The sequence below is a fragment of the Mytilus californianus genome, unplaced genomic scaffold (genome assembly GCF_021869535.1).
Source record: "Mytilus californianus isolate M0D057914Y unplaced genomic scaffold, xbMytCali1.0.p SCAF_28, whole genome shotgun sequence".
Taxonomy (NCBI): Eukaryota; Metazoa; Mollusca; class Bivalvia; order Mytilida; family Mytilidae; genus Mytilus; species Mytilus californianus.
In genome coordinates, this window is record NW_026262677.1 from 1,120,575 (window position 1) to 1,147,229 (window position 26,655).

At 33.9% G+C, this 26,655-nt stretch overlaps 2 protein-coding genes across 2 annotated transcripts; both read right to left on the reverse strand.

Moving 5' to 3' along the window:
* Positions 1-4,901: 4,901 nt before the first annotated feature.
* Positions 4,902-9,208, reverse strand: LOC127732807 (heat shock 70 kDa protein 12A-like). The gene is made up of 5 exons (XM_052241977.1): positions 9,144-9,208; positions 8,646-8,977; positions 8,052-8,270; positions 6,733-6,847; positions 4,902-5,678 (listed from the first exon to the last, which is right to left on the reverse strand). Exons 1-5 carry the CDS (start codon positions 9,148-9,150, stop codon positions 5,020-5,022), a joined length of 1,332 nt encoding a protein of 443 aa, XP_052097937.1. The 5' UTR covers positions 9,151-9,208; the 3' UTR covers positions 4,902-5,019.
* A 7,828-nt stretch (positions 9,209-17,036) lies between these two features.
* LOC127732788 (uncharacterized) lies at positions 17,037-25,988 on the reverse strand. The gene is made up of 5 exons (XM_052241967.1): positions 25,874-25,988; positions 24,349-24,532; positions 19,029-19,325; positions 18,652-18,709; positions 17,037-17,112 (listed from the first exon to the last, which is right to left on the reverse strand). The coding sequence occupies exons 1-5, from the start codon at positions 25,910-25,912 to the stop codon at positions 17,037-17,039; spliced, it is 654 nt and encodes a 217-aa protein (XP_052097927.1). The 5' UTR covers positions 25,913-25,988.
* Between the last annotated feature and the right edge of the window lie 667 nt (positions 25,989-26,655).

Consider the following 26,655-nt stretch of genomic DNA (forward strand, 5'->3'; position numbering starts at 1 on the left):
GAGTCTCATAAGTAATAAAGGGTCAATAGAGACACTTTCTATGGTGTCTATAGGAAGGGGTCTTATCAGTAAGTGATGTCATAAGTAAAGAAAGGATCAAGAGAGACACTTTCTATAGTGCCTATAGGAGGGGTCATATCACCTGGTGATGTCATAGATAAAGAAAAGGTCAATAGAGAAACTTTCTTTGGTGCCTTTAGGAAGGGGTCATATCAGCAGGTGATGTTTTAAGTAAAGAAAGGGTGAATAGAGACATTTTTATGGTGCCTATAGGAAGGGGTCATATCATCAGGTGATGGCATGAATAACGAAAAGGTCAATAGAGACACTTTCTATTATGCCTATAGGAAGGGGTCATATCAGCAGGTGATGGCATAAGTAAAGAAAGGGTCAATAGAGACATTTTCTAAGGTGCCTATAGGAAGGGGTCATATCAGCAGGTGATGTTTTATTGAGTAAAGAAATGGTAAATAGAGACACTTTCTATGGTGCCTATAGGAAGGGGTCTTATCAACAGGTGATGGCATAAGTAAAGAAAGGGTATATAAAGACACTTTCTATGGTGCCTTTAGGAAGAGGTCATATCAGCAGGAGATGTTTAATTGAGTAAAGAAAGGGTCAATAGAGACACTTTCTATTATGCATATAGGAAGGGGTCATATCAGCAGGTGATGTTTTATTGAGTAAAGAAATGGTAAATAGAGACACTTTCTATGGTGCCTATAGGAAGGGGTCATATCAGCAGGTGATTTCATAAGTAAAGAAAGGGTCAATGGAGACACTTTCTTTGGTGCCTATAGGAAGGATTCATATCAACAGGTTTTGTTATAAGTAAAGAAAGGGTCAATAGAGACACTTTCTATGGTGCCTATAGGAAGGGGTCATATCAGCAGGTGATGTCATGAATAACGAAAAGGTCAATAGAGACACTTTTTATTATGCCTATAGGAAGGGGTCATATCAGCAGGTGATGGCATAAGTTAAGAAAGGGTATATAAAAACACTTTCTATGGTGCCTTTAGGAACGGGTCATATCAGCAGGAGATGTTTTATTGAGTAAAGAAAGGGTCAATGGAGACACTTTCTATTATGCCTATAGGAAGGGGTCATATCAGCAGGTGATGTCATGAATAACGAAAAGGTCAATAGAGACACTTTTTATTATGCCTATAGGAAGGGGTCATATCAGCAGGTGATGGCATAAGTAAAGAAAGGGTATATAGAGACACATTCTATGGTGCCTTTAGGAAGTGGTCATATCAGCAGGAGATGTTTTATTGATTAAAGAAAGTGTCAATAGAGACACTTGATATTATGCCTATAGGAAGGGGTCATATGAGCAGTTGATGTCATGAAAAACGAAAAGGTCAATAGAGACACTTTCTAATTTGCGTATAGGAAGGGGTATATATATATATGTATATATGTATTCATTTCAAGACTTTTTGTCATCTCTCACGTTATAGAAGGTGAGGTCCGACTACCTTTTTCCTGAGATAGGCTTGTGCATTGTCGTCGGATACAGGTTTCCACTTAACAAAATATGGTTTTTCCTGGACGGCCTCGACTATCCGTGAGGGAAATATTTTGGAAAGATTTAAGAGAGAAAGTTCATTTATAATGTATAGAAGCATTGAATTACAACATGTTTGTTATTTGTTGTTTAATAGAAACAATATTGTATTTGTTATTATAAAATTACATCCGGCGTCCATCAAATACGGCGGGCTGTCGACACATTGATATTTGCGTTTGTGTTGTTTTCTTTATAGGCATATGTAGTATAGATAATACTTGTATGTATTTATACAAATTATAAAATACATTTACACCATAATTACATTGAAAGTATAAGGTTACCCTACATTTATCATGATAATCATCATAACCATAAACGTAGTCAAATTTGTGAAAGGCCTACCCTCCCCCTTTTTACCCCTCGTAAATTACTGAAATCTATCGTTTTGCATTAATTATAAAATCATTGTGCAAATAATATTAATTGTATGATTAACTTCTTTTAGTGGTGTCCAAACAATAATATTTTAAGAAAAAAAATTACCTAACAGTCATATTTTTTTAAGGAATATAAATTAATTTCCTGCTATAAGTTAAAATAATTTCATTTCACCTTTTTTTAACTTTGCAAAGTGCACTAGGAGAAAAACCCCAATGAAAAGGAAGTGTGCCTTAGTGAGATTAGAGCAGGACAATGGTCGTCACGAGAGTAAAAGACCAGCCTGGATGACTGAACATGTAATTGAGTGAATGTACATGTCTGCTTGTGTATGAATTTTGTTTTATAACTGTAAATAAACCATGCGGGGCGCATGTAGATTGAGGCGTGGGTAATGTAATGTTTCTTGGTCGTTATGGTTACAAATAAGAAGGATCTTATTTGTAACAATATATGTTTAACGCTTGAGTAAGAGTTAGACAGATTTAGACGTTTGGCGGGAAAGTTAGTGGCCGGATCGAATGTTATAGGGGAGTTCGTAAGGGATTCTCTATGTTCCGTTAGGGGAACATTTAGAGAACATCCCTATCAAGGAAATAATGTATTTGACCACGGGTATATTTGTGAATGAGAAACGCCACTCGGGGCTGTCAATTGGCTGTCAGTGAGCTGTCAACCGAACGTACGGTTTATTATATGCTAGTAGAGCTATAATATTGTGAGAACACTTTGTACTGGGTACAAAATAAACGTACAAGTTGATCAGATTGACAGAGCAGACTGTCCCACTCGGAGGACAGACTGTACCAGCCCGCACTGTCTGGTAGTGACAGACTGTCCCACTCGGATGACCAGTTGTACCAGCCCGCACTGTCTGGAAGTGACAGACTGTCCCACTCGGAGGACAGGCTGTACCAGCACGAACAGTCTGGTAGAGACAGACTGTACCAGCCACACTGTCTTGTAGTGACAGACCGTCCCATCTGGACAGGCTGCTAGATTGTATTATATTTGTATATATATAATTGTTCGTCGTTACTTTATATCGGCAAAGAGCCCGTGTGTATATTTTCATTGTTCATTGTGCGGGAATTGTTCAAACATAAATTTTCTAAATGTTTATAACATTAATAGCAGATTATTCAATGAATACTAGTAGATCGTATTCCTTGTACGGATTTGGCTTTTTTTTTTAACTATTTTTGTTTTATTAGATCTTCAACGTTTGCATCACGTTTTGGAAATTTAATTGTTTCGTACTTGACCATCACTGAAGAGACATAAGTTGTTGAAATGCACATCTGGTGTAGTTAAATTGGTGTCGTTAATCTAATCTAAATACGCAGTCACTTCATTTTACAATTTGGACAATTAGACCGATGCATCTTTCATATTGATTAAGTCAGAGCAATTACCAATGTGGTGTCGGTCGATGAATACAAGTAGGGATTAACAAGTTTTAACAGTTTGTCCGTATGTCCCAAGTGAGGAACCTGTATTCAGATTTTGTCGTTGTTCGCTGTCTTTTCAATTTGTTTTACGTTTATTGTTTAAGCATAAATCAGGCCGTTGGTTTTTGTTTCAATTGTTTTACATGTTGGCTTTTTAAAGCTCACTATACGTTAAAGGGTTTGCTAATTGTTGAAGACCGTATTGAACCTTTAGTTCTTTTCATCCACGTTGTTGTAAATGTGTGCACTGGTTATCCCAAGTAAAGAAATATGGTTACTATTGTATAAAGAGATTTTGTATAGTTTATAAGAAGTTATTTCTAGTGTTTAGTATATTGAATGAGTAATTAACGTACGTTTTACTTTATGTTATTAGCTGTATCGATAACGTCTTATGGCGCAACTTTGTCGTGTATTGTTCAGAACGTTACCGCTGGGTCAATATTATAAGCGTGAGCCCAAAAGTGTACATTTATGGGTTCTTAGCTGAAAGAATTGATATGTCAAGATTGGTTTAGTCTCTAAAGTGTATTATTATAGTCATTTTGAGTCAAGCTTGAAGGACTCTTATATTTTATGTCAGCGTTGGACGTTATGTTTTTCTTCCTGCTTAGAATATTTACTTCCGGGAATTTCAAATAAATACCAGTGCAACGTCACGTTCGTCAGTCCTTGCTGTGTTTACATTTGACTTACAGCAAGGCCCCCGGGGGTTCCTAGCGGTAAGAAGCAGCACATTTAGCTGTATGCCTCGCAGTTTATCTTATGAGTAAGGGTCGTAGTTTAGAGGTAAGAAGCAGCGCAGAAAGCTGTATGCCTTGCATTTATTTACATTGTCATTGTAGAATTTAAGATAATCCCGTTTGGTCCGTACAAAAATACAAGAGAAAGAATGTTATTTAAGTAGCTCCGCCTCGTATGTTAATTTTATATTGCTGTTAGAATATTGTACATGTATGGAAATATATCGACTGTTCTTGAAGTTTAATAAACGTATCATTTTTACTATTGATTATTTATTCACGCTACCAATGCTGAGAGAGAGCAGACAACAAAATTGACAGCCGTATTTATTTATTCCCCCGTGTAGTTACAAGTTTTATGAGTTTATTCGTATTTGCTGGCTTTAAAACTATAGACAAAACATAGCAAGAAGCAGAAATTACGACACACGTCATATGGTACCTGGTGGATAGTTTTCACATTGACAATCATACCACATTTCCTTATTTTGAAATCAGATTGGAGTTAAAATAAGGTTTTCAGTTGCTATTTTGTTCATAGAAGGAAAATCACGCAATCAAATTAAGAATTTATAGCCATCTCTAGGCGATACTTGTTAACGTGGAATGTATTTGACGTCGTAGAATATATAAACATTGGATATAAGCATTGACCTAGATCAATATCCGTTTGGGAAAGCCAATAAATTGGAATAAGTGACAAATTAGGAATATTTTGTTTCATACACTGAATTACCGTTTAATATATAGTAAAGGTTATTTCATTTAATATGAACTTGACTTTTATAAAACAAATCGTATATATTGACATGGTTATAAATACAAAAATCTCTCTCTCTCTCTCTCTCTCTCTCTCTCTCTCTCTCTCTCATTTGAGGTTTGCTGTTTTCTTACATGGTTTGATGTAATTAGGATTTTGGCCATATAAAACAGCTCCTTTGACAACTGCTAAATCACCATCACTAACAGGATATATTATACTAACTGTCGGAAAGGCATTTTCAAATGTGTCTCTAATGACATTAGAATTCGAAAACCCTCCAACTACAATAAATGTGTCAATGTCATGAGGCTTAGCTTTTTTCAAAACAAATTGTATATCTTTTACTACAAGGGCAGCCACGTTTGAAATAAAACCAATAATAAACTCCCGGTGAATCCTTAATTTGCCATTTTTAAGAAATAAACTCGTCTTATATTTTGAATAATTCAATACTTCTTGAAATTCTTTTCCGCGGTATTTTCTGCAAAGCTCATTTAAGAGAGGCAATGGAAACTTGCAAGCAATGTGCTTTGCATTTGATGTAGATATTGAGTAGTTTATGTTTTCAAATTCGTTCAGTAGTTCAAGGAAGTTGCCTTTTGTTTTCAAATTTTGTATAACTTGTTTTCCTACGATTTCTTCCAAACATGAAAATAGTTGTTTATCCACATGTTTCCCACCATGACAATTCCCAGATGGTTTACAAATTTCATGTAACTTGCCCTTTTTGGAAACTCTATGGGCAGTTATGTCGTCTGTTCCTCCTACAAAAGTTTGAAAGCTGATGATAGCAGATGTACAAATTAAAACAAATGTTTATAATACAAAAGATTACGTCGTTCGTAGTTTGTGAACCCTTATAATAATAGTAAAACGTGTTTTCCCTGGATGCAAAGCTTAAAATTTAAACTTATAAGGGGTCCATCAAAGTTGTTTCTGAACAGATGATATTGGTACATAATCTGACGCATGAATTCATTTTTTATCGTTTGTGAACCCTTTTAATGACACCAAAACATGTTTACCTTGAAGCGAAACCCTCTATTTAAACTTATAACGGGAACATCCAAATGTTTATTTAAACGAGTGTTACAGGTACGTTTCGAATCGAATTACATCTAACTTTTCCAAGTTACAAGGTGACCCTAGTTTTTTGTAATGATTGTGATTTGTATTTGTGAACCCTTATCATGGCCAGAATTTGTTTACCTGGAAGTTAAGCTTACGAATTAAATACCACCGAGTAGTCTATTGATACGTGAGTTTTAAGTGTAACGTTTTATTATTGAATCACTGTATGATTATTTCACAAGGTTTGTATTTTAAACAAGTACATAAAAAGGTCACCGAGGATAATAATAAAGTACGGTAGAAAAAGTTTCCCTGCATTGAAATCAACCTTTGTTCTGGAATCAAAACAGCTAGTATAAAAATTCAAGACGAAGATAAAGAGTATTTTAAACAAGAGTGCAATAACGCTTTGACAAAGGTTGCTAAGGACACCTATGTATAAAATTAACAAACGTTTCGGTTTCGAGTAATTATTTTATAGTACATTACCAATTGCGACAATCTAACCAAAATCCAAGAACAACAAACATTGCTTTATTGGGCCACTTTGGATTGATAGATCTTTAAGTCTATTTGTACATATTTCATTTACAGGCGACCAAGTTGATGTTTCATAGATTTTACTAAATTAAGATCTGATATTGCACGAATTTCTAAAGGTTTAGAATAGTTGGACTGGTTAATAATTTTAGGCTTTAAACCCTCCGACCAGTTACTGCATACACATTTACATTCAAACGTACGTACCTCCTAAGTCAATTAGCAGATATTTGTTAGGTAACTCTTTAAACACATGATGCATATAGACTGATGCAGATTCAGATTCTATCACAATCATCAAGTTGTCATTATGGATTTCTGCCTGAAGATAATTCATTTAATAAAATTAACAAATAATCTGTGTACATTGTGGCAATATTTTGTTGGAATTATATGTAATACATAGAATAGAAAAAGAAGAAACAATCAAAATTCATCTTAAAACTACGGAATATATATATTCTCTACTATATAAGTTCAGTTTAATATCAGTACACAGCTTGATGTCATCTTATCAATTAGAATTAAATCATATTATATCAGCTCCCTAGTACCGTTACAAAAGAATAAGGATTATTATAAAGTTTTGTTATCATGGCCTTCAAAAAGATAAACTAAGATAAAAAAAAAAAAAGATCTTTTTATTTAAACTCAAAAAAGTTATTCGATGGTTTGATTTTTTTCATTTACCCTAGAATATTATTATAAGTGTCATATTCAATTTAGAGTCTGTTTAGACTGTTAGTTCCCGAGAGTATCAGGAGCTTATACGTTAGTGCTTCGGTACTGACATGATAGTTACCAAACTTTTCTTTAATTCTACGTTGATAAATTTAAAAATTATGAAACTAAAGTTCAAACTCCGTCAGACAAAGTTGACCTTCGATGATTTTTTTCAAGTCCCTTTATGGTCATATAGCTCTTTACGTTTACAGGTCTTATAAATCCTTAATTTTCAAGTGTTTGGCTTTGTTTGTTCATGATGAAGGTAAATCCAGAGAGGCGATACGGACGGACAAAAATTATAAAGAGTATTTTTTTATTTACTAGCACTGGGTCGATAACACTGCTGTTGGACTGTTAGTCCTCGGGGTATTATAAGTCCAAAGTCAATGCTTCGGTATTGACATGAATTTTAAAAAACTTTTCTGAAGTTTTCCGTTGATTAATTCAAAAAGTATTAAGAAAATAAGGTTTAAACTTTAAACAAAGTTGGCATTAGACGACTTTGGTTTTTTTCGGACAACTATCGACCACAGACCAAACGACCTAGATGTGATCAACTATAAGTCACCTTGTAGTGTTCAACAATAAGCAAATAACAAATCTTATAGTAACCTATATAAATTATGACAAAATGTGCAGTATATTAGACAGGAAAAATCCTTGATTAACTATCTTCGTATTGTGACCGGTTTGTCGCCGTTGACAACTATAACTTCTACACTACGTATATGACCCTACTACTTAATACAATTAAGAATAGAATTATTATCTAATTTGACATTTAAAAAAAAAAACATTACCTTTTCTGCGCATGTACGTATGAAAAATTCAGCTCTATCAGTCCATGCAGCTGGAATGGTTAACACCCACTGAACATTATTATTAATCAATCTGCTATCAATATTCTTAATTTCCGATTCTATGCGTTTCTTCAACAAACTGAACATACTTGAAAATACTTGTATGGCAGGCACTGGATGCCCTTTTATGTCGTCTATTTTCATTTCGTCAGAAATATTCTGCAAGTATATGTACAAATTATATATGCATATATGTTGTTGAATTCAAACTAAATAAAAATTTTAAAGAAATATTATTGTGCTAAATGTTTATCAAAGAAGTCAAATAAAAGGCTTCAAGGTAGCAACAGACCAATCAAAAAGTATATAGCTCCATGTTGATACAATATTCAAGGATTACTGTTAATAAGGAAGCTTTTGCAAATGAGTTTTAAATGGTAAAGTCATATCTTCAAAAGTTTACCGGACGCCATCCTGATATAGATCATCCGAATATTTCTGTTCAGTTATATCGAACAAACAAGCAAATTCTATGTCATTGCAAATATTAAATGTACATTTACTGTTATATCAATTTAGAGCTAATATGATTACCTTTGCATCATATAGTTCCATTTTAAATTTATCTACAAATATGTAATCGTCTTCTTCGTTTTCATCAATGAGCAATTTGTATTCATTTTGTGCATCATATCCAATATAAATAGGTTCAAATGTTTTACTTAATAAGATACATGTTGGTGTTTTGGAAGAACATAATCCTCGGTCTCCAGAATCCCATAGTTTATTTAAGTGTACACCACAAAGGTCAGATGACATACTGTATGCATATACAGATGAAGTAGTCCCAATATCGATTGCTATTACTAGTTTAACGTTACCAGTAAGAGTATTAAGATTCCATTTTGACGATTTAACAAATATACCTACAAATTAAAAAACAAATGTTGTTATGCAAATATTAAGACTGATGATATATCATAAAACAAATGCACACCCATTCTTTATCTTTTAGTCAGATAAAAGTAATTTTCTGATAATAACAATGTATTCTAATTTTGAGAAATCAAAAGCATCTAGAAGTTAACTCACCGGCCATAAGTATGACAATCCCTCCAACAACAATGCTTAAAACAGCATAACATAATTTGGTTCTGACTGTAATAGAACATAGATAAATATTTAAATTGAAAATAAAGGTTAATAATAAGGTGATACTATATAGTTACTAAATGATGTTACAAATATAGATTTCATAATTATATTTTGGTACATATTTTATTGCTTAACTGATTGACTGAATGGTGTGTAACGCCATTTTCTGCACCATTGGTTATTTTGTGTAGGTCAGGGCAGGGAAAACTGACAATCCGAGTCAGTTAAGATTCGAGTCGAACGTACTTGCCTTGTGCGGGATTCGAACTCACAATATCTTTGTTGACAAGTCAGTGACACAATAGTTGAACAGCATAGACCACTCAGTCACTTGTTCGATACATCTGCACAGGAGCAAGAAAATCTGTCATGACATTCATTTTATTGGTATAAAACAAAGGAAAAATCTTAAATTAAGGTATTATCTACACATACTTAACCCTGATCTTTTTCCAAGTTTTGAGAAGTCAAATTTCTTGACATTTCAGGTTTTTAATGCTCTTCAACTTTGTATGTTTTTTAATTTTAGTTCATCTATGAATTTCGGAGTATAGTGTGACGTCCATTTTCACTGAACTAGTACATATTTTTGTTTAGGGGCCAGCTGAAGACCGCCTCCGGGTGCGGGATTTTCTCGTTGTGTTGAAGACCAATTGTTGGTCTTGTGCTGTTTTATGCTCTTTGGTCGAGTTGTCGTCTCTTTGACACATTCCCCATTTTCATTCTAATAAAATTTAGAATGAAAATGGGGAATGTGTCAAAGAGACGACAACTCGACCAAAGAGCATAAAACAGCACAAGACCAACAATTGGTCTTCAACACAACGAGAAAATCCCGCACCCGGATTTTTCAAATCTTTGGCCTTTCCAACAAGTTATGCACTATCCCAATGTGTAGACGTCAGAATAATCACACATCTTCGAGGAACTATTTTTGTTGTCAAAGATATCAATATGACTTTCATATTCGAATTAAATGGACATTATTTAGGGCCTTGAAAAGTAAGTATGCGTTGATTATGAACTTAGAGGTGTTTGACATGGATAAGGTAACTCGGAAATGAAGGGCCGGGAAGCGATTGTCAGTAGTCGGGAACCAATATCTAAAAGGTGTAAAAATAAACATTTTCTATTTATCGTTTTGTTATTTGTTAGTCTTATCATCACTTTATAATATTATTATTATTAAATCAAAGAAATAGTGAAAATAGTCAGATATTAAATTGTGTTTTCTCTCAATATAGTCACATTTGTCATAAACGCTTTCCGACTGATAATGTTGTGTTGTTACACAACGGTCCTATATTAGGGTAGGATTGAGCGCTTTAACCCCGCAACATTCTATTTGTGCAAAGTCTCGTCATATGACTGAAATTATCTTTTATCAAAAGAACAAGGATTGATAGACATTAAACAAACAAAGTCCGAGCTCAGTTTTTATCAAAATCAAAGTGACTGTCTGATTGATCTGAAATCCCGTTACATGGTATAAAATTGGTTTGATGTGTTTGCGCTTTTGATTTTGCCATTTTATTAGGGTCTGTCCATTTTGAATTTTCCTACAAGTTCGGTATTTTTGTGATTTCACTTTTTTCTTCATAATCAAATTCAATAGATCTTTCATAAAGATTCTAAGTATCTTAAAAAACAAAGTAACTGTTCTACAGATCAGAAAATAGAATACAAGTACACATAAAAGCAAAATCATAATCAAATATCAAATTATGTTTTATTCTTGATCAACAACTCAATGTCATACGAGTGGGAGGTTTAGCTAGCTTTAAAACCAAGTTTAATCCACCATTTTCTACATAAGAAAATGCCTGTACCAAGTCAGGAATATGACAGTTGTTATCCATTCGTTTGATGTGTTTGAGCTTTTGATTTTGCCATTTGATAAGGGACTTTCCTTTTTGAATTTTCCTCGGAGTTCAGTATTCTTGTGATTTTACTTTTTGAATGAGTATTATAAAAATCCAATTTGTCGCCAAACAGACCTTGGTTAAAACGGACCATATCACCAATGTTAAGTTCAAGACCAAATATCGTATCATTCAATAATACAATAGCAGAGTATGCAAAGACGGATGAATGGCAAATGCAGTATGAAAGTATAACAATAATACCGAACTCCAAGGAAAATTCAAAAGGGGAGGTCCATAAAAACTGACAAAATCAAACGATATCAATCAACGGAACAAGCTAAAGTTGACTTGGTACTCAACTCAGTAAGTGAGAGGATAATAATATTGATTTACAATATCAACGAAAACATACGAACTACGATACCCATCAGTAGTACATCCACTTCCTATTATAAATTAATCGACACATATACTATCATTTAAGTAGTTATATATAACCAGTTGAACCCTTTAAACCTGGACACAGGACGCGGACGCCATACCTTATTGTTGGACCATTCGACCTTCGAAAGTGTACACGGGACGCGGACGCCAAACCTTATTGTTGTACCAGTCTACCCTCCAAGGCGGACGCCAATAATGACGTCATACCCTATTGTTGGATAAATCTACTCTCCAAGGTAGACGCGAATAGTGACGCCATACCTTATTGTTGGACCATTCCACCCTCACAGTTGGACATCTGACGCCAATAGTGACACCATACCTTATTGTTGGACCATTCTACCCTCGAAAATGTACAAAGAGACGCAGTTTCCTAAATACATAAAACTCCATGACTGGTTTCCATGCACATCACCTCTTCCTTCGCTCGCTTAAGTCACATCTTCTTAGTGTCTTTGTCCCAGAACAAAGCCTTGTATGGAAACAGTTTAGGTAGGACTTCAATATGGCAATTGAAAATGCGACGTCTAGCAATGTACAACTGCATTTTGGAAATGGGCAACTTTAGCTTCGAAAACATCAACATTTTGAAATATAGACGGAGTTATATATCACCCGCTGAAAGGTTCCAGTAAAACACAGAAGGCGTGACGTAATTGTTCTAAACCGAATTTATGTTGAGAATATGTTAAAAGCATTACGAATGCTACTTCAAGGAATTTAAGTAAACAAAATCAAGACACCTGGAAAATTATTAATACCAGTTCAGGTTTATGAAAAACATATATTATTAATCATGCTGACATATAAACACCAGTTAACTTAAATAAGCAATGAGAAGAGTCTGTTTGTTTATCTCTTCAATAATTTGTAAACAATCGTAAACATTCCACATTATTGCTTTCCGACTTCTTTGAACCACTTTACTGATACGTGTTATATGGTCATATACAGAATTAAAATTAAACCCCAAATAATTAGTTAAAAGGATAAAGCACATCTGGTGATTAAAAATGAAATGTCATCATAAACTTTTTTTCGATTACATGTATGCAGATGTACAATATTTTATCTGGTCATAATTTACGTACATAAGCATTTTTTAAACAATTGACGCGAATAAACTGACAGGGGGTGGGGAAATTTAATTTAAAATTTAAAAAACTTTCATTCAATAAAACTCATGAGCTCTATTAGTCATGGAATAGTAATCGCACAATTAAAATAAAAACAAATATGTAAAATAAAATAAACGAATGAATGAACAAATTTGATAAATGAAATGGAAAGTAGGTTAAATCTAAACAAAACAAAATATTGCAAAACGAAATGATTTGAATAAAAATCTAAATGAATATACTAAAATGAAAAATCATTCCAGAATAACATGTCGCCTATTTTCATACATTACTTTGTATCCTAAATTGATTATTTATATCATTAAAGTTTTTACAAACCAAAACAAACAACGAAAAAAAGTAAACAACTGAGTAGGTTAATCCGAATAGTTGGAATGATGACACGCATAGCACTCTACTGATAAGTTTCTCTATTTTAGTATAACACATTTTTAATAATCAAGATAAAGATACCTATTAGTAATAATAATAACCAAGAAGCCATATCAATAGGGATTTTTAATTATATGTGTATCCCCATGCACCTGGTGCTGTCACTGTACACACTTTATATTAATTATTTGTTCTGATTTTTTTATATTCAAGAGACAATAAAACTAGTCGTGAATCTCATTTAACATATACATTTGACAAGTCCGCGGTCGTAATTGATTTTTATCTTCAAAAATGCTATATTTATATAGGAGGTAGTGGATGGCGTTTACAGAATAGAGAATAATGGGCAAAAAACATAAAGAAGAGAATAAGGAAGGGGGGGATAACAGTAAACAAGTAATTACAGGATAGCCACTGTTTTTAAAGATAAAGAATAATGAGCGAAAAAATAATTCATACCCTCATATAGTGCTCACAGGGACCATACAACATTTACAATACGTATTACTTATATTAATGCATATATAGGTAACAATATTTATGACAAAAACCAAAAAAAAAACATTTAACAATTCAAATTATTATTATAAATATATTAGTAACATTTTTCTCTTTTTTTTAAATTTAATCCTCCATTTTTTATACGTGCACGTGAGAGAAACGAGAGCCGGTTTGTACCGGTTTGAATAAGACGATACAGGCGGCTTGGTATGTAGGCGGCACTTGGTAAGAAATAAACAATAATAATATATATCATACGGTCCAATCAAAATAAGTTTTATGTCTTTATAAAGTTAAAACTACCTTTTCTCCTATAAATAAAGGACTTATTCTTTAAAAGTCAACACATGCTTATATAATCAACATATGATTCCGACAAAATGAGAAATACCTAAATGCTTAAGGAACAGAGATATTAAAGGAAGATTCACTCATGAGACATTAACTTTATACAGAAACGATAAAAGTGTAATTGACGTCTACTATAATTGAGTTATAACAACTATTTCCGTACAGGAGATAAATTCGTCTACTGGAACCTGTACTAATATATTCATGCACAACACCATTTACGATTATTTCTTAAATGCGGTTTTCATAGGCGGATCCAAAGGGGGGAGTGGGGCCACCCGCCCCTCTCTAAGAATTTTTTAAAAATCACTGAAATATTTGGACAAAATTTGGTCCGGGCCCCCTTACAAATTCAAAAAATGCAGCAGGCCTGGCACTTTTCATTTAGTCTGGATCCGCCTCTGGTTTTGAGGTGAACTATATGTATAATAAAGCTATAAGAGTAAACTATTGGTTAAACTGCAATGAACACAATGGACGAGTTTAACTTATTTATTAATAGCGAAGACTCGCTTTCAGCGTTTGAAAATAACGTAGGTGACAATTTCAAAGTGTGCCTTCCAAAACGGTATACTTTGGATGGATCGTGGGTTGTGCATTATTGGAGTTGTCGTTCATATCAGAATTAGAGGCCTCAATGAGACGCATTTACCTCTGTTTTTATTTCGTGGACCAGTCGTATGTTAGGGAAACGTTTCTCTCTATTCTCAAGTGGATAGGTCTATTGAATTATGATATAACGAACGTCACGTTTGATAAACCAATCTATTTCCCAGTAAACAGGAACGAATTGTATCACGTCGAATTTGTTTTGAGAGACGATAGTCTGCAAATATGTCGTCTAAAAGATGACCACGTATTTCGAAGGAAATGAAGTAAAAAATCTATAGGAGAAAACTGCACACTCTGATTTTGAAAAAAATGAATATGTACAATTGCAATCTTTTTCGTAGCGTGTATGTGTGGCCGCACGATCTTCGAAGACATATGAGAAGTAGGCATTCTTCCACTGAGCAAGTATACCACCAAAATCTAGACCACCAGCAGCAGCAGGAAGCTTTCGTGTTTAGACACCCTTTCATCATGATCGTGTCCGGTTCAACATCCTGCGGAAAACTCATTTCATGACAAATATTCTTCGACAAATTAAAAGGTTGTGTAGTCCTAGTCCAGAAAAGATAATTTAGTTGTATAAAAGGTGGCAACCTCTTTGCGAGGAAATACAACGAACAGTGCTTCCACGCATTGGATTCATTCGTGGAATTCCTTTCGATCTCTAGAGTGACGACTTTTTCGATCACAATATTCGGAAAATGGTCATTTTAGACGACCTCATGTCGACATCGGCCAAAGACCCTAGACTAAATTATTTATTTACGGAAGGGAGTCACAATAGAAATTTATTGGTAGCCGTTTTAATCAGAACTTAGACTTTGACAAAGACCTAACCCAGAGACGAAACTGTCATTATCTCGTTCTCTTTTAAAACCCAATTGAACGACAGCCAATAAAGACTCTTGGCTGACAGATGTATCCTTCTCGAGCGGATTTCTTTATTCGGAAATTCAAAGAGGCAACGAAGAAACCTTTCGGGCACCTTTTTGTTGACCTGAAAGCTGGAACCCTGGAATCCTCCACATTGCGCAAAGAGGTCTTGCATATCGGTAAAGAAGATTCCGCGACACAAGACAGAAAGATGAGGACGACCATCTCACCGATACTTTTGAAAACGATATATCGGTCTCATCAGGAGACGACATTGCCGACAAGACAAAAAACTCACCTATTTCGTCGGAAGATTCTGAGATACAAGCAGATCTCATAGCATTTCGGGATTGCGGAGTAGTGTTTGCTCACATTCGTGAATTGGAAGCCCAAAGTCAACAAGGGTGTGTGAAGAAAAACGTCATTGCTCTCCCGATGACCGGTAAGGACGTAGAGGATACTTTGAGCGGATTACCCGTGACCATTTGCTGTGCAGACGACTTGCATACATATGTGAGCGACAGGTCTAGAACGTTTGTGGTCAATACGGACAAATTGTGATCAAAAGGGTAGTCATTGGGTTGCTTTTTATTTGCCTGCATCGGGTCCACTCGAATTGTTCGACTCATTAGGACAATTATCGGAAACGTACAAACAATATTTTAGAAATGTACTCATCGTTAAAGGACCGCAATACTGTGTCTTCAGCAGTTAAATTCAACCCGATGATTCAGAAACCTGCGGTCTGTATTGCATTTATTACGTCAAATTGAGATGTCGGGGACTCAAGATGGAGGACATTTTAAACGACTTTTCTTAAACTGACTTGACTAAGAATGACTGCAACCTCGTAGCCTATTTGGTTGAAATAATAATACAAAAAAAAATCCCCTAAACGTTTGAAAAAGAATCTTACTTGTTGTGCATTACAAACTATTCCTTTTCAAGGAATATGCTTATGGTTCAGAGGTATAAAGGTGTTAAGTGAAAGGCTTAGCGTTTAGCTATGAAGGGTCCTCTCACGTTTTATAGGGTGCGCCGTCCACTTTCAAGTATATCCATTAAAAAATATATAAAAAAAACCTACATGTATGTGTAGCAGGTCTCAAGTCCTGAACCATATCTACTGTCTGGAAGAGTGAGAGAGATTTCAAGTATTCCGAAAAAATAACGCGCCGTTTTTAAGGGTGTGCTGTCCACTTTCAAGGGTATCAATCAATCTTGGAGGGTAGACTTGTCCAAATATAGGGTATGATGTGACTATTAGCGTCCACCTTTGAGGGTAGAATTGTCTAACTATAAGGTATGCCGTCACTTTTCGCGTCCGATGTCCACTTTTGAGGGTAGAATGGTGCAACAATAAGGTATGGCGTCACTATTCGCGTCCACCTTAGAGGGTAGACTGGTCCAACAATAAGGTATGGCGTCCGCTTCCCGTGTCCAGGTTTTAAGGGTTCAACTGGTCATATATCACTACTCATTTTCTTTCTTTGAGGTTATGTTTTCTAACGTCGGAATGTGACATGTTTGCTTTGGGTTCTGTTAAATCTTTGGAATTCTTTTTCGTATGAATTTTGCTTTTGTTTTCCTCAGTCATTCAGAAAACAAAGTTGTCGAATACAGCAGATCTTCTTGTTGTTGTGTGCCTCTAACATATTTTGAAACTATGTTTAATTGAGTTTTTGTTTACCTTTATCTAGTTTGTTATGAGATATTGCAAGTTCTGTGTACTTGACTGTACTTTCCCTGTAAATTAAAGTTTTAAAAAAACAATTCACAACATTTCATATTATAACGAGTTGTACATTAATGTTTTACACAACATGATAAAAGTTTTCAAGATTAAATAAAAGTAATTTAAATATTCGATAAATAAAACGCCAAATGCAAAATCGTTCATGTACCTTTTTTTTTCATTTATTGAAAATGTAAACACTATTTTATACCTTTGTACTTTTGTTGCTTCGGAAGCACTATCTGAATAATTAATCAATTTATCAACTGAGAATTTAAGATAAGTATGCTATAAACCATATCAGTACCGAAGCACTGATTACTTAGCTCATGATACCCCTGGGACTAACAGTCCACCAGCAGTGGTATCGACCTAGTGCTAGAAAAAAAATGCTTCACAAATTTGCGGCGTCCGACGCGCTTTGGTAGATTTACCTTCCCTTTATCAAAAACGCATTAACACCAAATTTTCAAAGCCTGAACATGTGAAGAGCTAATTTACCAAGATGGACCTAAAATGAATATACAAATCCTTCTAAGGTCAATTAGCCTGAGTGGATTTGAACTTTAGTTTCTGAATGAACCTCAATTAATAAACGGAGAATTTAAGAAAAATAGGTTATAAATCATGTCAGTACCGAAGGACTGACCACTGAGCTGATGATAGCTGACAGACCACTAGCAGTGGTATCGATCCAGCGCTAGAAAACGAAACAAAAGAGAGGCGAAAGATATCAAAGGGGCATTCAAACTCATAAGTCGAAAATAAACTGATAACGCCATGACAAAAATAGAAAAGGGCCAAATGACAATGAATGACAAACAACAGTAAGCAAAACACAACATAGAAAACTAAAGACACGAACCCCACCAAAACTCCTGGGTGATCTCAGATGCTCCTGGAGGGTATGCAGATCCTACTCCACATGTGGCACCCGTCGTGTTGCTCATGTAAGTAAAAATCCGGATGATTTTTACTTTATTTTATCGATGCCGTAGTGAACCCTTACCACTCCCCTTAAACGCTTGGTTGTGAACGGTATAGTAATTGCCGACATGACCGGTCTAATTGCGGATTTTAGATTAAATGTGTTAAATGTGATACGAATGAAAAGAGATGTGAGATATACGTCAATTAGACAGCAACCCAACGAGAGAAATAACCAACAGCATGCCATCTCTGCATCTGCTTAGACGTATTAAATGTTTTCATACACAGCCCCTCAGTAGGCATGAAACGACTGGCATTTAAAACGAAAATGTGTTCCAGTGGCAAATTTAAACAAGCTTGAATCCATCGCTGTCATACGAAAATTGTTGTAACAAGAAAGGACTATGTCCGTTAATCTCCATGAACGTTTAATAACATGTTCTTTTGAAAATTTTGAAAATTTTGAATAGATAGGTATGGATCTTTTTAGAATAAATCTTGAATTTAAGCATGTTAAGAGCATTATTATCAAAATATGAATTCCTTTACCCATACAACAAATAATTATTAAAATACAAGGAAATAACTATCAAGATTTGTATGTGTCAGTGGATACTTACGTATTTGATAAAAACGGGGAATCGTTATGGTCTGTTGTAACTGTAGTACATAAGTATTCTGAAACAAACGTTGGGGAAAACATAAATTTATGTTCTGTCTCTCTCAAAAAAAAATAAAATAACAAAAAACAAAAAACAAAACAAACAAAAACAAACAAAAACAAAAACAAACATAACAAACAAAAAATATACAGAAAGTGCAGTAGACATTTAATTTTATCTCATTTTTATTAACTAATAATTGCTGGTTTCTAGCCCTCGGTCTATGTATGTTGTACACGTTTAGTAGAGTTGTACAGCAAAAACAATTTAATGAAATTACTATACTTACAAAGGACATTAAAGTACATGTATCAGAGTATCACTAAGTGTTTTACCTGCTATGGAAATGTCATTGAATGGATCAAAGTAACATGAACAATCTTCTTCGAGCGGCAGGCAATTACATGGGTCTCTTGGTTTGGTAACAAAATGGAACCCGTTCTTGAAATCACATTGGCATGACCTATCAACTATTACTGAACCATTGGAAGATGGTATCTGTCCATCTTCATTACACTTTGATTTATTATATAAACAACGACTGCTGATATTAGCCCACAAAGCAAAAGGTTGGTATGTATCCAAAGAACATGCTACGGTAGTTCGAGCACCAGATATAACGTATTTTTCACCTGAAATGAATAGGAATACTGCTTTGTACATTTAAGCATTTAATGAAACAATAGGAATAAGAATAAGAATATGCATTGTTCTAGTTAAGGTCAAGGAACAGTAAATGGGCTATGTCACAGATTTTGCTAAAACTTTGCATACAACCTTGGCTCGTTGAACTATAACTGAAAATCGAAAAAAATAATGCATTTATCTCTTTTATTGTCTGAAATATTACCGATTGAATTCTTTCAATATAGGTGATCATTTGTATAGAAAGCACATAAAATCGGCGAAAATCCTTCTTAAAATCATCAAATTCTGCTATTTGGATTATTCTCTAAAAACTATATGCTGTTGGTACATAAATTTCCAGGCCGATAAACGTTGATTATTGACGTTTTTGACTGCCAAGTAGGTAAAAGATTGATTATTAGACAAAAAAAAGTCGGTGACCATATGATTATCTTATATCATAAAAACGGAAATTAATGTATCAACAACATATAGTTTTTAAGAAAAATCTATGTAGTAGAAATGAGAGACTTGATGATTTTAAGACAAATTTAAGAAGGTTTTTCGCCAATTTTATGTGCTTTCTATACAAATGTTCACCTATTTTGAAAGAATTCAATAAGTAATACTTCAGATAATAAAAGAGATAAATGCATTATTTTTTAGATTTTCATTTATAGTTCAACGAGCCAAGGTTGTATGCAAAATTTTATCAAAATCTGTGACATAGCCCATTTACTGTTCCATGACCTTAAGGGCCTTTGATGGGCAGCATGGCATTTATACACCCAAAACAATACGCTATGATTTTGTAAAAAAAAAAACAATTTACATTGAAATGAAAAATTAAATGTTTGTACAGTTATAAACCTTCATATATATCTTCTTCTAATATAAATCATGTACATTTTATTTCAGCAGAACCAGAACATCTATGTGTCAATTGTTCGACAAAATAATATGATGATACAAAGGGGGCATCAATAAATCAGAACTGAAAAAAAAAGAATACCAACACTCTGACCAAAATAAAACAAATCCTGATTGAAAGAATGTAGAATTACTTGTAAATCAACGGACGCCGTCACGAGTTGGTTGACCGTTATGATTTATCTGTTTCACAGATGACGAAGGACACCAGGGTGATTTCAGCTGCTCTGTAAAATTCACGCAGGAACACTTGACTTTCTTCTCATTGCAATAACACACTCCTCATTCAAAGCATAAAGACAGATTAAGAAATTGGTCCAATTTTGTTTCATAAAAAAGAATGGTCACCACAGATACAAATATCTTGTTTTAGGAAGGGACAAATCATACTTTGTGAAAAAAACACTCGGATTCAAATAGAAAGTTTACTGAAATTGTAATCTTTTAAATGGTGGATTTTTTTTATAATATTTTTGTTTAATTTAATTTTCTTCGGAAAATGCCTGTACCATGTCAGTAATATGGCAATTGTTTTTCACTTGTTCCGTTGATTGATAGCGTTTGATTTTGTCAGTTTTTATGGACTTCCCCTTTTTGAATTTGCCATGGAGTTCGATTTTTTGTATATACTTTTTTAGAGGACATGTTTCTCTGCTTGTCGAATTGTTCCTTTACTCTTATGAGGCAGACATACACAAGCCTCACAAGAAAGTGAAAAATGCTGGCGTGATCCTTTAATTTCACTTTTCGCAATGTCTTTTCAGTGAATAATTGTGAACTATATTGACTCCATCTATCCCAAATGAGCTTGAAATAAAGGATACAACATATACAGTTAAGTCTGCCTCATATCTTGACATGCATCTAATAATTAACAATGAGGGTCTGTTGAGAAAGAACATTTACGACAAAATAGATGATTTCAATTTTTCAAAATTCCAGCAGCGCCTGCAAACGTAGTACACATTTTCATGTTGATACGATAGAGCTTGAGTTACATGCTCGTGTATCATGATTGCATTGATAATGGGAAAATGATTACAAGGAAGCTATTCTATCAAGGGTTCAAAGTGGTAAAATTAAGCTATCCCTTCGAAAGTGTAAGGGACCCCATTATGATTTGGACGTCCGTTGTGGAATATCTCTGTCACATATTACTACGGAGGTGTTCCACTTGTCGTACAGTAACCACAATCCCGTCCTCATCTTCTCGATTGTGACATTAAGTTTTACTTACATGAGCAACACAATGGATGGCAGATGTGGAGCAGGAACTGCTTACTTTTCTCAAGCACCTGGCTCGTGGGGTTCGTGTTGGGCAATCTTTATCTTACTATGAAGTATGTTGTAGACTATTGCTTGTCTTTTAGTCTTCATTTTGTAATGTTCGTTTGCATGGTAACTGCCATCCCATATCATACATAGCCATTTGACGTTCTACCCGTTGGTATAAGTATGGTGACAAGAAGCTAAGGCGTAACAAATTTTTATTGGAAGACAAGGCTGCTTTTGCTCTTATTTTTGAAGATGAATATAAATTTAATGTCCTTCGATTAAAGACTGTCTTAGAGTACTAAAGTTGTGCAGATTTTTTTAAATTGTGGTCATAGGTCAGAAGATGAAAACAATTTAAATATTTACTAAAAATATTAATATCTAATCACCGGCATTTATATACATAATGATTTTATTCACATTTTACACGAAAAGAGTTTGGTAAAATATAAGTAAATAATGATAGAAATTGATGAAAATTTTATTTTAATTTTGACAGTAAAAAGTTACAAGAAGTTTCTTTTCTGGTAGTATAAATAGTAATTTAACGAAACTTTGCTTAATACCAGTGGCAAAACCGATGACGCGAGAACAATAGAAAAGTAACGCTTAAAATCGATGAAAAAATCGACAAAATCAATAGTAAAACAATGCCGGTGACGATACTGGTTGAAAGTAATTTCATATCAACAATCGTACATTTCAAAGAAAGTATTTATTAAACTGTGCCATCAGAAATATACATACAAATACATGATGATTCAGCATCATTACTGCGAAAATAGCATGAGAAGCTTGTGAAACTTTAGTTTTAAAAAATGTTAATCTTTGCTGCATATTGATAAAAAAAATGGAAAAAATCATGTACATAGAAATATAAAACTCTTTCAAGTCACCAATTTTCCGAGTGTTTCACATACTCTTGGGCATGTTACAATTTCAAGAAAATACCTTTTATCCACATCTTACTCATCGAGTACGCCGGTTTGTTCATGGCAGTGGACTCTCATTAACGATATATTGCATTTGCGTAAAAATACAGATTTAAAAGTTGTGTCTGTGCAGGTTATAAAATTAAAGATAAATAAAAAAAATATTTTTACAAAATATGTTATTCGTTTATAGATTTTTACTTTTTTTCTAATAATAAATCGTCTCGATTTTGTTCATGCATTTGCGGTCATCTCAATGTATTCACATGCAATGGTTACATCGGTATACAGTCGTTTTTTAAGACGAAATTTGTATTTAAAGGTGTTAATCTTTGCTGCATATCAGTCGATTCTTTTAGTATTTTTTTCCTAAACTCTGATCTAGCTGCATACATATCTGAATGAAAAGTAGCACAAATGGGTAATTAACGTGTGATGGCCTCGCCTTTATCGTCTGCTTAATGCAAATTCCTTTACGGAAAAAAGGATTTTTTAACCATTTATACAGCCATTCCCAATGTGAAATTGGAAAATCGTCTTAAAGAAATAATCCACAAAACTTTTCAATATACAAATGGTAACATAATCAATAAATGTATTGCTTTGTAATACCATACGGCATATTTTGTTAATAATGTACAAAAAGGTAAAACATGCTACGCAGAGGAACAAGTGATCAATATGCTGGAGGTTCTTATTGTCAACATATTTTTTGAATTTGGAGGTAAAATGTTTAACAAATTATCGGCATTCCTATGGGAACGAACTGTGCTGTGCGCCTCTCCTTTTTCAACCTCTTCTTATTTTCATATGATTCGGAGTTCCTTCAGACACTTGTCAAAAACAAAAAGATCAAAGAAGCCAGATTATTTAATTTCACAACCAGATATATTGATGATGTTCTTTCCTGATTAAGTTCCACGAATATATCCTCCAGAACTAGAAATCAAAGAAACAACAGACATGGCTTCACCCGCCTCATTTTTAGACTTATACCTCGAATTTGACATAAGCAGTCGTCTCAGTACCAGAATCTATGACAAACGAGACGATTTTAATTTTGAAATTATAAATTTCCCACACCTTAGCAGCAATATACCAACTTAACCTGCATATGGGATATACATTTCCCAACTCATTCTGTATTCCGGAGCTTGCAGCTGCTACTCAGACTTTATTACATGTAACCAATTTCTAAGCATAAAGCTAATGAACTAGGGTAATGTCAAAGAACGTCTCGTCCTTTTTTTTTAAGTTCATCGGAAGGTACCAAGACGTTGTTGATAAATATTCCGTATCAACTTCACAAATAATACATGATGGTCTTGAAATATAGATTCTATGTCTTGACTTTGTTTATCATCTTAATGACGTGTTATAGTGTTCGTTTTTATTTGTCTATGTATATTTTTAACCTTTACTGTCTAGAGCATTTTTGGTAATATACCTTTGTCATGGCTCGGTATTTATACATCCCGCCATTGTGCGATTGTGCTAAGGTCATTTTTTTATTCTTTGTCTTTCATTTTTGCTTATGTACTTTATATAGTGTCTATATGCCATTTTTTTTCTTTGTTGAAATAGTTATTTGTGTTTATAGGGATTATAACACAATGTTGACTGCTGTACCCCAATTTTCGTTTGTCGTTTTGTTTTGCTCAGATATTTTTGTCAATATAATGGAATGGGTTAAGTGAGATGTTTACTTAACTATAAAACCAGGTTTATTCCACCAGTCTCTAAATAAGGAAATGCATGTACCAAGTCAGAAATAGGACAGTTATTTTCAGTTTGTTTGATGTGTTTAAGCTTTTTATTTTGCTATTTGATAAAGGACTTTCCGTTTTGAATTTTCCTTGGAGTTCGGTATTTTTGTTATTTTACTTTTTACCTGGAGATGAATAATCTGCTTCGACATCACAGGATTCAACACGTATAAATGCATTTACATCGTACAAGCAAGCATAATGGTCGAGTGTATGACTGCCACAGAAACCTTTTGCTCTTAATCTTCTCTCTGTCAAGTCTGGACATTTTATGTCGTATAAATAGACTGGACAGCAGGATATCAATATCTGAAATAATATATATTACTGTTTAATATATAAGAGTATAGTATGTATTATCAATCGATGACTCAGTGTTTCCTCGATATAAACACTTTTGAGTCGTGCTCCTTAATTTACAAATAATTCTAGGGCACTACGGCACCATAACATAAGTTTACTAGGGCAACTAGTGCACCAAATCAACAGGACACTCAGGCACACTGACATAAATGTACAGGGACTAGGGCACCATATGCAATTTATTAGGGTTCACTAGTCAAACAATGAAATCTAAATAGAATTCTGACAACATTTTTGATGAAATATCCAATTCTCAATATATTTATCATGAATACCCCCCAACCCCCAAATCATTTCCCCTCACCCAACCCCATAAAAGATAATAATGATCAAAAAATATAAAGAATAGAGAAAAATGGACCAAAAAAATAAAGAATAGAGAATAATGAGGTGCTAAAATATAAAGAATAGAGAATAATGGGGAAAAAAGTATAAAGATAAGTTAAGCCTTTTTCAACTGATTTTTATAGTTTGTTCCTATCTTGTCCTATTACACCACTGTCCCATTTTAGGGGTGGGTTGGGCGCCCGATAACATGTTTAACCCCGCCACATTCTGTATGTGCCTGTCCCAAGTCAGGAGCCTGTAATTCAGTGGTGGTCGTTTGTTGCTGTGTTACAAATTTGTTTTTCGTTAATTATTTTGTGCATAAATCAGGCCGTTAGTTTTCTCGTTTGAATTGTTTTACATTTGTCATTTCGGGGCCTTTTAAAGCTGACTATGCGGTATGGGTTTGCTCATTGTTGGAGGCCGTACGGTGACCTATAGTTGTTAATATCTACGTCATTTTGTCTCTTGTGAAGAGTTGTCTCATTGGCAATCATACCACATCTTCTTTTTTATCAGGTTGTGATAAAAATAATGTTATCTCCCTTTGAACATTAACTTCTAAAACATTTGTCGTATGTAGCATTGTGTGAATGTAGTTCTTTGAACGGCTTTTGGATCTTTCTGTGTACATTTGATATAAATTTTTGAATATTATGCAGTGCAATTTCACTAAAACGGTTTTACCACGTATTAGAGTTATACATGTTATATATTATCTTATTTAATCTAGCTGTTCATTGCATCATAACATAATCATGTAGACTTATATATATGAAATAACGTTTTAAATCAATTTTCATTTAATCATGTTAATATTTCCATCCAAGAATATTTAAGATTTAATACGAGTAATAATACAAACCAAATATAGCAAGGCTTATGTTTCAATACAAAACGAAAGTAGAATTTTGTTTTTCGTGTATTTTTTACAATTTAAATGAAGAAACAAGTGATTACCTGGTTTAAAATCAATACTGCTGAATCAATTGACTTCATTACAGTGATATATGAGCATGATAAAGCGTCAAATACATTCCAGTCGGTTCGTGTTCTTTCATGATATGTGATACCTGTGCAGTGGCAACCCGCCAGACCTATAATAGTAATAGGTAAAAATTATTTATAGAAAACGTTCTACCCGTCGGTACGTTTAAACTGTTAAAAGGTAACTGGAAAATACAAGTGACTTTCGAGTGAATAAGAACAATAATTAAATTCAAAATTCAATAATTGAAAGGTCTTTCATTCTTTAAAATATATATAACGTGGAAAGATTTTGAGCCAAAACAAAAGTGATTTTATGAAAAACATGAATTGGCTTTATGTTGTTGCAGAATTTACATTGTAATAGAAAGTAAAATAACAAAAATACCGAACTCCGAGGAAAATTCAAAACGGAAAGTCCCTAATCAAATGGCAAAATCAAAAGCTCAAACACATCAAACGAATGGATAACAACTTTCATATTATAGGCATTTTCTTGTGTAGAAAATAGTGGATTAAACCTGGTTTTATAGCTAGATTAACCTCTCACTTGTATGACAGTCACATAAAATTCCATTATATTGACAACGATATGTGAACAAAACAAACTAATAGGTAAAATAATAGACATAATAGGTAAAAATGTCAAAAATAGGGGTACAGCAGTCAACATTGTGTTATAATCGTTATCACTATAAAAACAAATAAATATGTCAACAAAGAAAAACAAAAAGGCATATACGTCATTGTTACAT